The sequence below is a fragment of the Hordeum vulgare genome, chromosome 1H (assembly GCF_904849725.1).
Source record: "Hordeum vulgare subsp. vulgare chromosome 1H, MorexV3_pseudomolecules_assembly, whole genome shotgun sequence".
Taxonomy (NCBI): Eukaryota; Viridiplantae; Streptophyta; class Magnoliopsida; order Poales; family Poaceae; genus Hordeum; species Hordeum vulgare.
The window spans coordinates 2,541,034-2,556,574 of NC_058518.1; the positions used below are offsets into that span (position 1 = coordinate 2,541,034).

At 45.1% G+C, this 15,541-nt stretch overlaps 1 protein-coding gene across 1 annotated transcript; it reads right to left on the reverse strand.

The window, feature by feature from the left end:
• Positions 1-12,178: 12,178 nt before the first annotated feature.
• Positions 12,179-13,378, reverse strand: LOC123407503 (B3-hordein). The gene has a single exon (XM_045101015.1). The coding sequence runs from the start codon at positions 13,315-13,317 to the stop codon at positions 12,349-12,351; it is 969 nt and encodes a 322-aa protein (XP_044956950.1). The 5' UTR covers positions 13,318-13,378; the 3' UTR covers positions 12,179-12,348.
• Between the last annotated feature and the right edge of the window lie 2,163 nt (positions 13,379-15,541).

Below are 15,541 nucleotides of genomic sequence, written 5' to 3' on the forward strand. Positions count from 1 at the left end.
TTTGGCGATGATGTTAACGTTCACGGTAGCGCTCTTTGCGTTGGGTATAGACATGGTAGTGAAATACTTGTTTTCTCTTACGACGGCCTTAGCCCACCTGACACGGAACATCGTTGCATCGTGCGCTCCAGCATAGTTAAGCTCCCAGATCTCTTCGACACTTCCGTAGAATCTTTCAGTTGTGACGTTGGAGTTGGTCACGTATTCAATAGTCATCCCTGACTTCTCATAATCACTGTCCATGGCTTTGGCCTCCGTGTAGAACGTGTACCCATTGATATCATATGTATCATAGGACACGAGTTTGGGCGCGGGACCCTGTACTAAGACGTGTATGAGAAACCCGTCTGCATTGCCCTCTACGGGGGGATTAGTACATGTTGGAAATATGCCCTAGAGGCAATAATAAAATGGTTATTATCATATTTCCTTGTTCATGATAATCGTCTATCGTTCATGCTATAATTGTATTAACAGGAAACAGTAATACATGTGTGAATGAATAGATCACAATGTGTCCCTAGCAAGCCTCTAGTTGGCTAGCTCGTTAGTCAATAGATGATCATGGTTTCCTGATCATGGGCATTAGATGTCATTGATAACGGGATCACATCATTGGGAGAATGATGTGATGGACAAGACCCAATCCTAAGCCTAGCACTAGATCGTATTGTTCGTATGCTAATGCTTTTCTAATGTCAAGTATCTTTTCCTTCGACCGTGAGATTGTGCAACTCCCGGGTACCGTAGGAGTGCTTTGGGTGTATCAAACGTCACAACGTAACTGGGTGACTATAAAGGAGCACTACGGGTACCTCCAAAAGTGTCTGTTGGGTTGGCATGAATCGAGATCGGGATTTGTCACTCCGTGTGACGGAGAGGTATCTCTGGGCCCACTCGGTAGAACATCATCATGAGCTCAATGTGACTAAGGAGTTAGTCACACGATGACGTGCTACGGAACGAGTAAAGAGACTTACCGGTAATGAGATTGAACAAGGTATAGGTATACCGACGATCGAATCTCGGGCAAGTTCTATACCGACAAACAAAGGGAATCGTATACGGGATTGATTGAATCCTTGACATCGTGGTTCATCCGATGAGATCATTGTGGAGCTAGTGGGAGCCACCATGGGTATCCAAACCCCGCTGATGGTTATTGGCCAGAGAGGTGTCTCGGTCATGTCTACCTGTCTCCCGAACCCGTAGGGTCTACACACTTAAGGTTCGATGACGCTAGGGTTATAGGGAATTACTTTACGAGGTTACCGAAAGTTGTTCGGAGTCCCGGATGAGATCCCGGATGTCACGAGGAGCTCCGGAATGGTCCAGAGGTAAAGATTGATATATAGGACGGATGGTTTCGGACACCGGAAGTGTTTCGGGCATCACCGGTAACGTACCGGGACCACCGGAGGTGGTCCCGGGGGACCACCGAAGGGAGGCAACGACCCCGGGAGGTAAGGTGGGCCAAGTGGGGGTGGGAACCAGCCCCTAGGTGGGCTGGTGCGCCTCCCCACTCAGCCCATGGCGCAAGGGAAAGAAAAAAAGGGGGGCAAACCCTAGGCCAGGTGGGCCTAAGGCCCACCAGTGGGTGCGCCACCCCCTCCTCCCCCTCTGGCCGCCGCACCACCCATCTGGGAGGGCTGCCGCACCCCCTAGGGTGGGAACCCTAGGGGTGGCACCCCCTCTCCCCTTCCCCTATATATAGTGGGCACTTTTGGCCTTTGGAAGACACCGTTTGATCTCTCTCTCGGCGCAGCCCTGCTCCTCTCCCTCCTCCTCTGTGCCGGCGCTTGGCGAAGCCCTGCCGGGAGACCTCGTCTCTCCACCGACACCACGCCGTCGTGTTGCTGGACTTCTTCCCCAACCTCTCCCTCCTCCTTGCCGGATCAAGGTGCGGGAGACGTCACCGGGCTGCACTTGTGTTGAACGCGGAGGTGCAGTTGTTCAGCACTAGATCGGAATCGCCGCGAGTACGACTCCATCAACCGCGTTCTAGTAAACGCTTCCGCTTAGCGATCTTCAAAGGTATGAAGATGCTCTTACCCCTCTCTCGTTGCTGGTCTCTCCATAGGAAGATCTGAACATTCGTAGGAAAAATTTTGAATTTATGCTACGTTACCCAAAAGTGGCATCCGAGCCAGGTTTTCTATGCGTAGATTCTATGCATGAGTAGAACACAAAAGTTGTGGGCGATGGTTTGTCAATTTGCTTGCCGTTACTAGTATTATTCTTTTCCGGCGGTATTGTGGGATGAAGCGGCCCGGACCGACCTTACACGTACGCTTACGTGAGACTGGTTCCACCGACAGACATGCACATCGTGCATAAAGGTGGCTAGCGGGTGTTTGTCTCTCCTACTCTAGTCGGATTGGATTTGATGAAAAGGGTCCTTATGAAGGGTAAATAGCTTTGGCATATCATCGTTGTGGTTGTCACGTAGGTAAGAAGGCGTTCTTGCTAGAAACCCAAATGAGCCACGTAAAACTTGCAACAACAATTAGAGGACGTCTAACTTGTTTTTGCAGGGTTTGACATGTGATGTGATATGGCCAAAGTTGTGATGTTGCATGTATGATGTATGAGATGATCATGTTATTGTAATAGGTTTCACGACTTGCATGTCGATGAGTATGACAACCGGCAGGAGCCATAGGAGTTGTCTTAATTTATTGTATGAGATGCAACGCCATGTGCTTACTACTTTTACTTCATTGCTAACGGTTAGCCATAGTAGTAGTGATAGTAGTAGTTGGCGTGACGACTTCACGGAGACACGATGATGGAGATCATGGTGTCACGCCGGTGACGATGATGATCATGCGATGCCTGAAGATGGAGATCGAAAGAGCAAAGATGATAATGGCCATATCATGTCACTATATGATTGCATCGTGATGTTTATCATGTTTTACATCTTATTGCTTAAAACGAGGTAGCATAATTAGATGATCCCTCTTAAAATTTTGAGAACGTATTCCCCTAAGTGTGCACCGTTGCGAAGGTTCGTTGTCTCGAAGCACCACGTGATGATCGGGTGTGATAGATTCTAACGTTCGCATACAACGGGTGTAAGCCAGATTTACACACGCGAAACACCTAGGTTGACTCGACGAGCTTAGCATGTACAGACATGACCTCGAATACAAGAGGCCGAAAGGTCGAACATGAGTCGTATGGTTGAATACGATCAGCATGAAGTTGCTCACCATGGTGACTAGTCCGTCTCACGTGATGATCGGACACGGGTTAGTCAACATGGATCATATATCACTTAGATGACTAGAGGGATGTCGATTTAAGTGGGAGTTCATACTTAATTTTATTAAATGAACTTAATTGTCATGAACTTAGTCTAAAAGTTGTCTTTACAAATATTGTAGATGTCCAACGTCAACCTCAACTTCAACGCATTCCTAGAGAAAAACAAGCTGAAAGATGATGGTAGCAACTATGCGGACTGGGTTCGCAACCTGAAGCTCATCCTTGAAGCAGCTAAAAAGGCTTATGTCCTTAATGCGCCGCTAGGTGACCCTCCCGCTCCCGCAGCATCCCAGGACATTCTAAACGTCTGGCAAGCGCGGAGTGATGAATACTCTCTGGTCAGGTGTGGCATGTTATACAGTTTAGAAACGGGGCTCCAAAGACGTTTTGAGCAACACGGGGCATATGAGATGTTCCAAGAGCTGAAGCTAGTTTTTCAAGCTCATGCCCGTGTCGAGAGATATGAAGTCTCCGACAAGTTCTTCAGCTGTAAGATGGAGGAGAACAGTTCTGTCAGTGAGCACATACTCAAAATGTCTGGGTTACACGGTCGTCTGACTTCACTCGGAGTCGAACTTCCGGATGATGCTATCATTGACAGAATCCTCCAGTCTCTCCCACCAAGCTACAAAGGCTTTGTTCTTAACTACAGCATGCAAGGGATGGAGAAAACCATTCCCGAGTTGTACTCGATGCTCAAGTCTGCAGAAGTAGAAATCAAGAAGGAGCATCAAGTGTTGATGGTCAACAAGACCACTAGTTTCAAGAAAGGCAGGGGTAAGAAGAACTTCAAGAAAGACGGCAAAGCTGTTGCCGCGCCCGGTAAGCTAGATGCCGGGAAGAAGAAAAAGAACGGACCCAAGCCTGAGACTTAGTGCTTCTATTGCAAGGGAAAAGGTCACTGGAAGCGGAACTGCCCCAAATACTTAGCGGACAAGAAGGCCGGCAACGTTAAAGGTATATGTGATATACATGTTATTGATGTGTACCTTACCAGCGCTCGTAGTAGCTCCTGGGTATTTGATACCGGTGTTGTTGCTCACATTTGCAACTCAAAGCAGGAACTGCGGAATAAGTGGAGACTGGCCAAGGACGAGGTGACGATGCGCGTCGGGAATGGTTCAAAGGTCGATGTGATCGCCGTCGGCACGCTACCTCTACATCTACCGTCGGGATTAGTTTTAAACCTTAATAATTGTTATTTAGTACCAGCTTTAAGCATGAACATTGTATCAGGATCTTGCTTAATGCGAGACGGCTACTCATTTAAGTCAGAGAATAATGGTTGTTCTATTTATATGAGTGATATGTTTTATGGTCATGCTCCGCTGGTGAATGGTTTATTCTTTATGAATCTCGATCGTGATGTTACACATATTCATAGTGTGAGTACCAAAAGATGCAAAGTTGATAATGATAGTCCCACATACTTGTGGCACTGCCGCCTTGGTCATATCGGCGTTAAGCGCATGAAGAAGCTCCATACTGATAGACTATTAGAGTCTCTTGACTTTGAATCATTTGACACATGTGAACCGTGCCTTATGGGCAAGATGACTAAGACTCCATTCTCAGGAATAATGGAGAGAGCAACCGACTTATTGGAAATAATACATACTGATGTGTGTGGTCCAATGAACGTTGAAGCTCGCGGCGGTTATCGTTATGTTCTCACTCTCACCGATGATTTGAGTAGGTATGGGTATATCTACTTGATGAAGCACAAATCTGAGACGTTTGAAAAGTTCAAGGAATTTCAGAGTGAGGTTGAGAATCAACGTGACAGAAAAATTAAATGTCTACAATCTGATCGTGGAGGAGAATATTTGAGTCACGAGTTTGGCACACACCTAAGAAAGTGTGGAATCGTTTCACAGCTGACGCCGCCTGGCACACCGCAGCGCAACGCAGTGTCTGAACGTCGTAATCGCACTTTATTAGATATGGAGCGATCTATGATGTCTCTCACCGACTTACCGCTGTCATTTTGGGGATACGCATTAGAAACTGCAGCATTCACTTTAAATAGGGCACCGTCTAAATCCGTTGAGACGACACCGTATGAACTATGGTTTGGCAAGAAACCTAAGTTGTCGTTTCTTAAAGTTTGGGGCTGCGATGCTTATGTGAAGAAACTTCAACCAGAAAAGCTCGAACCCAAAGCGGAGAAATGCGTATTCATAGGATACCCTAAGGAAACTATTGGGTATACCTTCTATCTTAGATCCGAAGGTAAAACCTTTGTTGCCAAGAACGGATCCTTTCTAGAGAAAGAGTTTCTCTCGAAAGAAGTAAGTGGGAGGAAGGTAGAACTTGATGAGGTAATTACACCCCCTCTCGAACAGGAAAGTAGCGCAGCGCAAGAAGTTGTTCCTGTGGTGCCTACACCGACTGAAGAGGAAGTTAATGATGATGATCATGAAGCTTCGGATCAAGTTACTACTGAACCGGAAGGTCCACAAGGGTATGCTCCGCACCAGAGTGGTACGGCAACCCTGTGATGGAAATCATGTTGTTAGACAACGGTGAACCTTCGAACTATGAAGAAGCGATGGCGGGCCCGGATTCCAACAAATGGCTTGAGGCCATGAAATCCGAGATAGGATCCATGTATGAGAACAAAGTATGGACTTTGGTGGACTTGCCCGATGGCCGGCGAGGCATAGAAAATAAATGGATCTTCAAGAAGAAGACTGATGCAAACGGTAATGTAACCGTTTACAAAGCTCGACTTGTCGCAAAGGGTTTACGACAAATTCAAGTAGTTGACTACGAAGAGACTTTCTCTCCCGTAGCGAAGCTGAAATCAGTCCGAATCATGTTAGCAATTGCCGCCTTTTATGATTATGAAATTTGGCAAATGGACGTCAAAACAGCGTTCCTTAACAGGAACCTTAAGAAAGAGTTGTATATGATGCAACCAGAAGGTTTTGTCGACCCTAAGGGTGCTAACAAAGTGTGCAAGCTCCAGCGCTCCATCTATGGGCTGGTGCAAGCATCTCGGAGTTGGAACATTCGCTTTAATGAGGTGATTAAAGCGTTTGGGTTCATACAGGTTTACGGAGAAGCCTATCTGTACAAGAAAGTGAGTGGGAGCTCTGTAGCTTTCCTCGTACTATATGTGGATGACATATTATTGATGGGGAATGATATAGAGATGTTGGAGAGCATAAAGGCCTATTTGAACAAGAGTTTTTCAATGAAGGACCTAGGAGAAGCTGCATACATATTAGGCATCAAGATCTATAGAGATAGATCGAGACGCCTCATAGGTCTTTCGCAAAGTACATACCTTGACAAGATATTGAAGAAGTTCAATATGGAAAACTCAAAGAAAGGGTTCTTGCCAGTTTTGCAAGGTATGAGATTGAGTAAGACTCAGTCGCCGACCACGGCAGCAGATAGAGAGAAGATGAGTTCTGTCCCCTACGCTTCAGCCGTGGGCTCTCTAATGTATGCCATGCTGTGTACCAGACCTGATATAAACCTTGCCATAAGCTTGGTAGGGAGGTACCAAAGTAATCCCGGTGCGGAACACTGGACAGCGGTCAAGAATATCCTTAAGTACCAGAAAAGGACTAAGGAAATGTTTCTCGTTTATGGAGGTGATGAAGAGCTCGTCGTAAAGGGTTACGTCGATGCTAGCTTCGACACAGATCCGGATGACTCTAAGTCACAAACCGGATACGTGTATGTGTTGAATGGTGGGGCAGTGAGCTGGTGCAGCAGCAAGCAAGAAGTCGTGGCAGCATCTACATGTGAAGCGGAGTACATAGCTGCTTCAGAAGCGGCTCATGAAGGAATTTGGATGAAGGAGCTCATCACCGACCTTGGAGTGGTTCCAAGCGCGTCGGGTCCTATGACACTCTTCTGTGATAACACTGGAGCCATTGCCATAGCCAAGGAGCCAAGATTTCACCGGAAGACGAAGCACATCAAGCGCCGCTACAACTCCATCCAGGAACATGTCCAGAGTGGAGTGATAGATATTTGTAAAGTACACACGGATCTGAATATTGCAGATCCGTTGACTAAACCTCTTCCACGAGCAAAACATGATCAACACCATGATGCTATGGGTGTTCGATACATCACAATGTAACTACATTATTGACTCTAGTGCAAGTGGGAGACTGTTGGAAATATGCCCTAGAGGCAATAATAAAATGGTTATTATCATATTTCCTTGTTCCTGATAATCGTCTATCGTTCATGCTATAATTGTATTAACAGGAAACAGTAATACATGTGTGAATGAATAGATCACAATGTGTCCCTAGCAAGCCTCTAGTTGGCTAGCTCGTTAGTCAATAGATGATCATGGTTTCCTGATCATGGGCATTACATGTCATTGATAACGGGATCACATCATTGGGAGAATGATGTGATGGACAAGACCCAATCCTAAGCCTAGCACTAGATCGTATTGTTCGTATGCTAATGCTTTTCTAATGTCAAGTATCTTTTCCTTCGACCGTGAGATTGTGCAACTCCCGGATACCGTAGGAGTGCTTTGGGTGTATCAAACGTCACAACGTAACTGGGTGACTATAAAGGTGCACTACGGGTACCTCCAAAAGTGTCTGTTGGGTTGGCACGAATCGAGATCGGGATTTGTCACTCCGTGTGACGGAGAGGTATCTCTGGGCCCACTCGGTAGAACATCATCATGAGCTCAATGTGACTAAGGAGTTAGTCACACGATGACGTGCTACGGAACGAGTAAAGAGACTTACCGGTAACGAGATTGAACAAGGTATAGGTATACCGACGATCGAATCTCGGGCAAGTTCTATACCGACAGACAAAGGGAATCGTATACGGGATTGTTTGAATCCTTGACATCGTGGTTCATCCGATGAGATCATCGTGGAGCTAGTGGGAGCCACCATGGGTATCCAGACCCTGCTGATGGTTATTGGCCAAAGAGGTGTCTCGGTCATGTCTACCTGTCTCCCGAACCCGTAGGGTCTACACACTTAAGGTTCGATGACGCTAGGGTTATAGGGAATTGTTATACGAGGTTACCGAAAGTTGTTCGGAGTCAAGGATGAGATTCCGGACGTCACGAGGAGCTCCGGAATGGTCCGGAGGTAAAGATTGATATATATGACGGATGGTTTCGGACACCGGAAGTGTTTCGGGCATCACCGGTAACGTACCGGGACCACCGGGACCACCGGAGGTGGTCACGGGGGACCACCGAAGGGGGGCAACGACCCCGGGAGGTAAGGTGGGCCAAGTGGGGGTGGGAACCAGCCCCTAGGTGGGCTGGTGCGCCTCCCCACTCAGCCCATGGGGCAAGGGAAAGAAAAAAAAAGGGGGGGCAAACCCTAGGCCAGGTGGGCCTAAGGCCCACCAGTGGGTGCGCCACCCCCTCCTCCCCCTCTGGCCGCCGCACCACCCATCTGGGAGGGCTGCCGCACCCCCTAGGGCGGGAACCCTAGGGGTGGCACCCCCTCTCCCCTTCCCCTATATATAGTGGGCACTTTTGGCCTTTGGAAGACACCGTTTGATCGCTCTCTCGGCGCAGCCCTGCTCCTCTCCCTCCTCCTCTGTGCCGGCGCTTGGTGAAGCCCTGCCGGGAGACCTCATCTCTCCACCGACACCATGCCGTCATGTTGCTGGACTTCTTCCCCAACCTCTCCCTCCTCCTTGCTGGATCAAGGTGTGGGAGACGTCACCGGGCTGCACGTGTGTTGAACGCGGAGGTGCCGTTGTTCGGCACTAGATCGGAATCGCCGCGAGTATGACTCCATCAACCGCGTTCTAGCAAACGCTTCCGCTTAGCGATCTTCAAAGGTATGAAGATGCGCTTACCCCTCTCTCGTTGCTGGTCTCTCCATAGGAAGATCTGAACATGCGTAGGAAATTTTTTGAATTTATGCTACGTTACCCAACAGTACAAACCTGCTCTTTGAACCAACACAAGAAAGTGGCGTTGTGCTCTATAGTAACTTTGCGTCCATCTTGAGCATCCCCTGATCATGGTACTTTGCGATGATTTCTTCGTGCAGTGTCACATAATCATCTACCACATCTAGGTGTTGTAGCACTACAAAGTTAGCCCTGTCAAAGTCATCCCGTTGATCCGAGTAGTCCACCTGCAATTCCCTCCAGCCGTTGTTGTGACCTTCTCCTTCGAGCCTCCCATGGTGCTTGTCGACGTGAAAACCAACAACAGGGTCTTCTTTGCCCATATAATTCTCGCAAAAGGAGATGAACTCTTGGGTCAGGTACCCCTGGCGATGCTCCCGTCGGGAGGGGACATGTTACGAACGAATCCTTTGATGACCCCATAATGGAGAGTGAGTGCCTATCTTGTTTTATGATATTCTACCCAAGAGAGAGGAGTAGGTCCTAGGTACAATGTGTTATTATGTGCTACAATGTGTTAGAGTTGACGATGATGATGAGGAGGAGTTGTGATTATGACTAGTGACAAACTTTTGTTATATGATGTCTCATTGACGAAAATGATGATTAAATAGTGTTGGTGATAATGATTATGATGATTATTAGCTATATTGATGCAAGAGTTTTATATTAATATGATGATGATGTTGATCATGATTATCATGATGATTTGTTATTATGATCATGATTGGTTATTATATCATTGGGGGAAGGAAAGTGGATTAGGTTCATGTGTGGATGAATCTTCGACGTTGGGTTCATTAGCCCAGATGTCGTAAATGGATGGTCGGTATGCCAAAATACCTAAGAGACCGAGGATAACTTGCTAAATTATTACTTCTACATCACTTATGTATCGCTATTTTCGAGATGACGTAATGATATTTGTGTTGAATGATGATGATGGTATGACGAGACTACTGTATGTCTATGATATGTGGGAATAGTGTATGTTTAATATGATGTGATGAAACTATTGTATAGAGCCTGTATAAATACATCACAAATACATAGAGGGTGCCAATATGTGAAATCAGAAATACTTACCAGTAGCGCGGCTTAGCAGCAGCGCGCCTTATGAACACGTGCTACTACTCACTGGACAGGGAAGCGTCACTACTAACACTACTTACCATAGCGTTGTCCATACCAGCGCTACTACTAGGGTTTAGCTATAGCGCGATAGCAGTAGCGCTTGACCCAGTGCTACTGCTATGCATATTTCCAGCGCTACTACTAGGGTTTTCCCTAGTAGTGTTCGAAACCCTAATACTTCGAAAGAGATTGTCTAGTTTGTACACGAAGTGCATCCAGTTTTTGTCGTACCCCTCTCAACTTTTTAGCACATACTATGTAGGTGAAATTATGATACTATGCCAACTTTCAACCTTTTTAGAGTTCATTTGTAGTGATTTTCAATTTCAGGGTCATTTAGCTCAAAAAAATTAATGAAATGCATGAAAATAGCAAATGAAGTCACAAAAGGGTTGAAAATCGATGACGTGGCTTTGAATACTGCATGTTGAATGCACAAAAAGTCTGAAGTTAAAATATGTTAAAAAATGAAATCCTTTTGAAATATATGAGTTTTTGTCTCAAAACCTCATACTTCGGAAGAGATTGTCCAGTTTGTACATGAAGTGCATACTTTTTTGTCATACCTGTCTCAACTTTTTAGCACATCCTATGTGGGTCAAATTATGATAACATGCCAAGTTTCAACCTTTCCAAGTTCATTTGTAGTGCTTTTTCAATTCAGGGTCATTTAGCTTGAAAAATTCATTAAATGCATGAAAAATGGCAAATGAAGTCAGAAAAGGGTTGAAAATTAATGATGTGACTTTGGATGATGCATAATGATCACGCAAAAAGTCTGGAATTAAAAAAAAGAAATATTTTTGTAATAGATGAGTTTTCATGCGAAACCCTAATACTTCGAAAGAGATTGTCCAATTTATACACGAAATGCATCCAGGTTTTACCGTACGCCTCTCAACTTTAGTAGAGATGTTCAACGTCCGAGCATCTCTCAAGAAGATGCATATTCAGGGGGTGTTTGTTTCCAGGGACTTTTTGGTGTAGGGACTAAAAAAAGTCCCAAAAAGTTCCATGTGAAACAAACAGGAGGGACTTTCAGGGACTAAAAGGGGGCACTTGGAACTATTTGGAGAAGTCCCTATGGGAGGGTCTTTTTGGGACTTTTTTGGCACTTTTTCCAACAATGCCCCTACTTTTAGCATGTCATTTAATAACTACTACTACATTGCTAAGGGTAACATGGTCTTTTTGCATGTCATTTAATGATCTCTAGTCCCTATTTAGTCCGTGGAAACAAACGGGTAGGGACTAGGGACTTTTAAGTTAGGACTAAAAAAGTCACAGGACTTCTTAAACAAACAGGCCCTCAGCGTTGCAATAAGCTTGGGTTCATCTATGGCAAGCAGCATGGCTTGTCAGAGTTGTCATCCTCACCTATGACTCGCTTTTGTCCATGCCTAGAATATTTACGGTTATCTGAATGTGAAGCTTTACCAGGGGTTCTACATCTTCCTCCATCTTTTAAGACCTTCTATATATTGGTAGGTGCCGTAGCATTCAAGTCCTATTATGCCACTAGGATGGGCTTGAGAAACCACAAGACACTACTTCCATAAATGCACCAGAGCCATCAGCAGTGGCAGCAAGAGAGCATTCACTTCCTCCTCAAAAATAGCCGGTCTTTTCTCAAAAATAGGCATTCTTGTCTCTGTAGACAATGGCATGTACCGTTGGACCCACATACAAACTAATAAAAAACAAGATCCCAGACCTGCAACCACTGAAGAGTTTTATATATGTAAGTCCATTCTTCACTTCAACCCAAATTTTACAATCATCAGATTGCAATGCATGAATAATTAATTAATTCACCAGGTTGCATTTCTGACCAGGCAAGACGACCTTATGAACTTGCAAGTGTGGCACTCAGGTCGACGTCCACACAATGTCAATATGAATATTGTCTAGATAAAACTTTATTTATATTTTATTCCAGAATTTAAACATGAAGTTTGGGCCGGTCATACATAAGGTTGACACTTTATTTATCACCGCTACATCGACATATACCTCGATTGAACAACGGTGATTCAACTATATATTTCTAGAGACCTTTTCTTATCATTAGACACCAACTCTGGTGTCAATGGCTAATGGCACTATGCGGTACAACGGCACATTAACACTGCACATCGTTGGTAGGGTACGCAACGCAATGGAAGTTGTCGCCTCAAGTTGAGCTATTTGGTGTGGCTGCAAGAAAACACTCTGTGGCACTTGCTGTTGTTGACCCTGTTGTGGTTGAGGTTGTTGGAAAGAACATTGTCCGACTTGTTGCTGTTGTGACTGTTGTTGGGGTTGGGAGACACCTTGGACCAATTGTAGGGATTGTTCTTGCAGGACGATAGAGTAGACGATTGCACGGACTGCCTCATGGCGGAGTTGTTCGGGGATTTGCGGCAGTTGTTGGCAACATTGTTGCTGCAACACATGGCAACTGCTCTGTTGCAACATTTGCGACCTTGCAATACGTTGTGACATTGCCACAGGGCTGCACTGCTGCTGGAGGAATACCTTGCATGGGTTTAGCTGCTGCAAAATAGATGGATGAACAAATGGTATTTGTACTTGCACAAGCATTTGATCTTGTTGTTCTTGTAGGAGTGGTGTTTGGTCTTGTGTACATGGTTGTTGCTGCGATAGAACTGGTTGTTGTTGCCAAAATGGTGGTTGTTGTGGAAATGGTTGTTGTGATGGGAAGGGTTGTTGTGGAAATGGTTGTGGTTGTTGTGGGTATGGTTGTGGTTGTTGTGGGATGGGTTGTTGTGGAAATGGTTGTGGTTGTTGTGGGTATGGTTGTGGTTGTTGTGGGATGGGCTGTTGTGAAAATGGTTGTGGTTGTTGTGGGTATGGTTGTGGTTGTTGTGGGATGGGCTGTTGTGGAAATGGTTGTGGTTGTTGTGGGTATGGTTGTGGTTGTTGTGGGATGGGTTGTTGTGGAAATGGTTGTGGTTGTTGTGGGTATGGTTGTTGCTGTGCAATGGTAGTTGTTGCCACAATGGCGAGGAGTGCAAAGATGAGGAAGGTCTTCATGGTGGATTGGTATTAACTAGTGTTTCTTGGTTTTGATGCTTGTGCTTGTCATGATCTCTATGCTGCATGCCTATTTATAGTAGCCATGGCACCACCTCTTTCCTTCTTTTGCATCAGCTTTAACAATTGTGTTTGGATGTTTCTGAAATGGATTTTTGATACATTGTGTTAGGTTGCACTAGCTACAAGCGTACTTTTGGATTGATCATCAAAGTTGCTTCTTAGTTGTGCATATGATCATACACAAAGTATAGAAATCCTGAGGTTTGGTATGCATGACTCGCCTTATTCACTTTACATGTCACGCACTTATCAAGCTAGTATCGCTTTTGCAAACCATTTTGGAACCTTGTATAGGTTGTTAGCCTGAAACAAGAAAGGCAAAACATGTGTAGGACTAAGTTACAATCGTGTGTGGGTTGTTAAGATATGCTCGGTTATCAAAGCCTTACATGTGGAGGGTTCTTCTAGACTAGATTGGTGTTTATAAACTAACTTTGTATTGTTCTCTAAGATGATAAGATGAACTGGCACCTATAGAGCACGACATGACTCATCAAATTTCCTTTACATGTAAAGGATGGTAGTTGCTTGCAAGTTACTAACATATATCCGGTCCTAACTCCAGACATGTTATCGGCGGTTCAATCTATGTGTGAAGGATTTTTTTGGACCAGATCATTCTTCTGGTGGACTAAGTTTGTATTGTTATGTAAATATTTCATGGGGACCACCAAGTCTCTTTTACTAAATCTTTTGGATGTAAGGTTTATATATATTTGAATTGTGTAGAACATTTACGCACGTAATCTATTGAAAAACGTAATATGACAAAGCTTTGTGTTGAATTGATTGGAAGATAATTAATATAATGTGGTAATAGAACAATTACCAGTAGTCTCATGAACTCCCTCGTGTTCAGGTCCATGTAAAAGACCTTATTGACGGGGTCCCACTGGTGTCGTGCCCTGATCCAGTCATGCTCCCGCGGGTCGGTGAACTCCGCCAAGGGGTCTGGGATTCCGTGACTTTCATGTTTGACGTCCTCCTTGGCTCATGTTCTCCTCTTCCCTCGTAACCACGACTTCTGAGGCGATGGACAGGCGTGTTCCTGGCTTGGAGCTCCTTCATTTTCTCAGACTTTAGCTGGGCTTCTTCTGTAGTGCAAGTCTCTTTGAATTTTTTGAAGTCCTCTTCTGTTATTGATGGATTGTCGACATGAATCTTCGACCACGGTTCATTCTTCAGATTGGCTTTTTTCACCCGTACTTTCCAGGCGGCCAAGGCATTGGTGAACGTCACCATTGCCTTGTTGTCTATAATTGTCATGTGGTTGTCCTTCCACGGAAGTTCATCTTCATCCCGGCCGGGGAACAGGAACCTGTTGTGCAACTTCGTTAGGAGCATATGCTCCATATGTGGTATCTTCTTTAACTTTTCATCGTTTATCTTGGCGGTTTCCCTCAGGATGCATCCAAGTTGATTGCCGTAGCATTTGCGCTCTTTCTCTGGCTCCAATGGCTCTAATTTCGTGGGGTGCATCGCAATGACCACGATTTTTCTGGTGCCGAGCTCGTTTAATTTTCTTGCCCTCTTCAGCTTCGGTCCTTCACCGACTAAGTAAGCATCGTTGCCGGTCTTGGGGCCGGTGTCCGTGTCGGTGCCATTGTCAATGCCGAAGCCAGCGTCGGTGTCGGGGTTGGTCTCACTGCCACCCTGCGTCCCCAACATGCATTGGTCCAAGTAATTGAAAAAATCATCTACTTCCTGAAAATAGTCATCTCCGGCGCGACCAGAACCCTCAGCTTCGTCGTGGCTAGACATATTAATTTCCAACGAGTATTTAAGTATAATAGTTTAATTCTAGGCCTAATAACATGAATAATAAAAAAGGACCTATATTTGGTCGGGTGTTAATTCATTCCCCTTTCCGGCAATACCTGGGCACTCCATATGTCCTAGTTTCTAGCACTAGTCATGTCGAAATTTACGAAAAATTTCGGCATGACCTTTCCTAAAAAGTAGACATATGGAGCGCCTGAAATTTGTCGGAATGGAAATGAATCAACATTCCGCAAAACATAGGCCACTCAGACATTCATAATTTATCCAGATTTCAGACTTCCTCAAATAAAATAGTTGGTGTGAATAAAAACGCACAAGTGTCCACAACAACAAAAATCAAGATTATGCACAACTGTCAAACCCAAGTGTCCATAACATT

Coding starts and splice junctions, on each gene's coding strand:
- LOC123407503 (XM_045101015.1), bottom strand. CDS start 13,317: ATGAAGACCTTCCTCATCTTTGCACTCCTCGCCATTGTGGCAACAACT.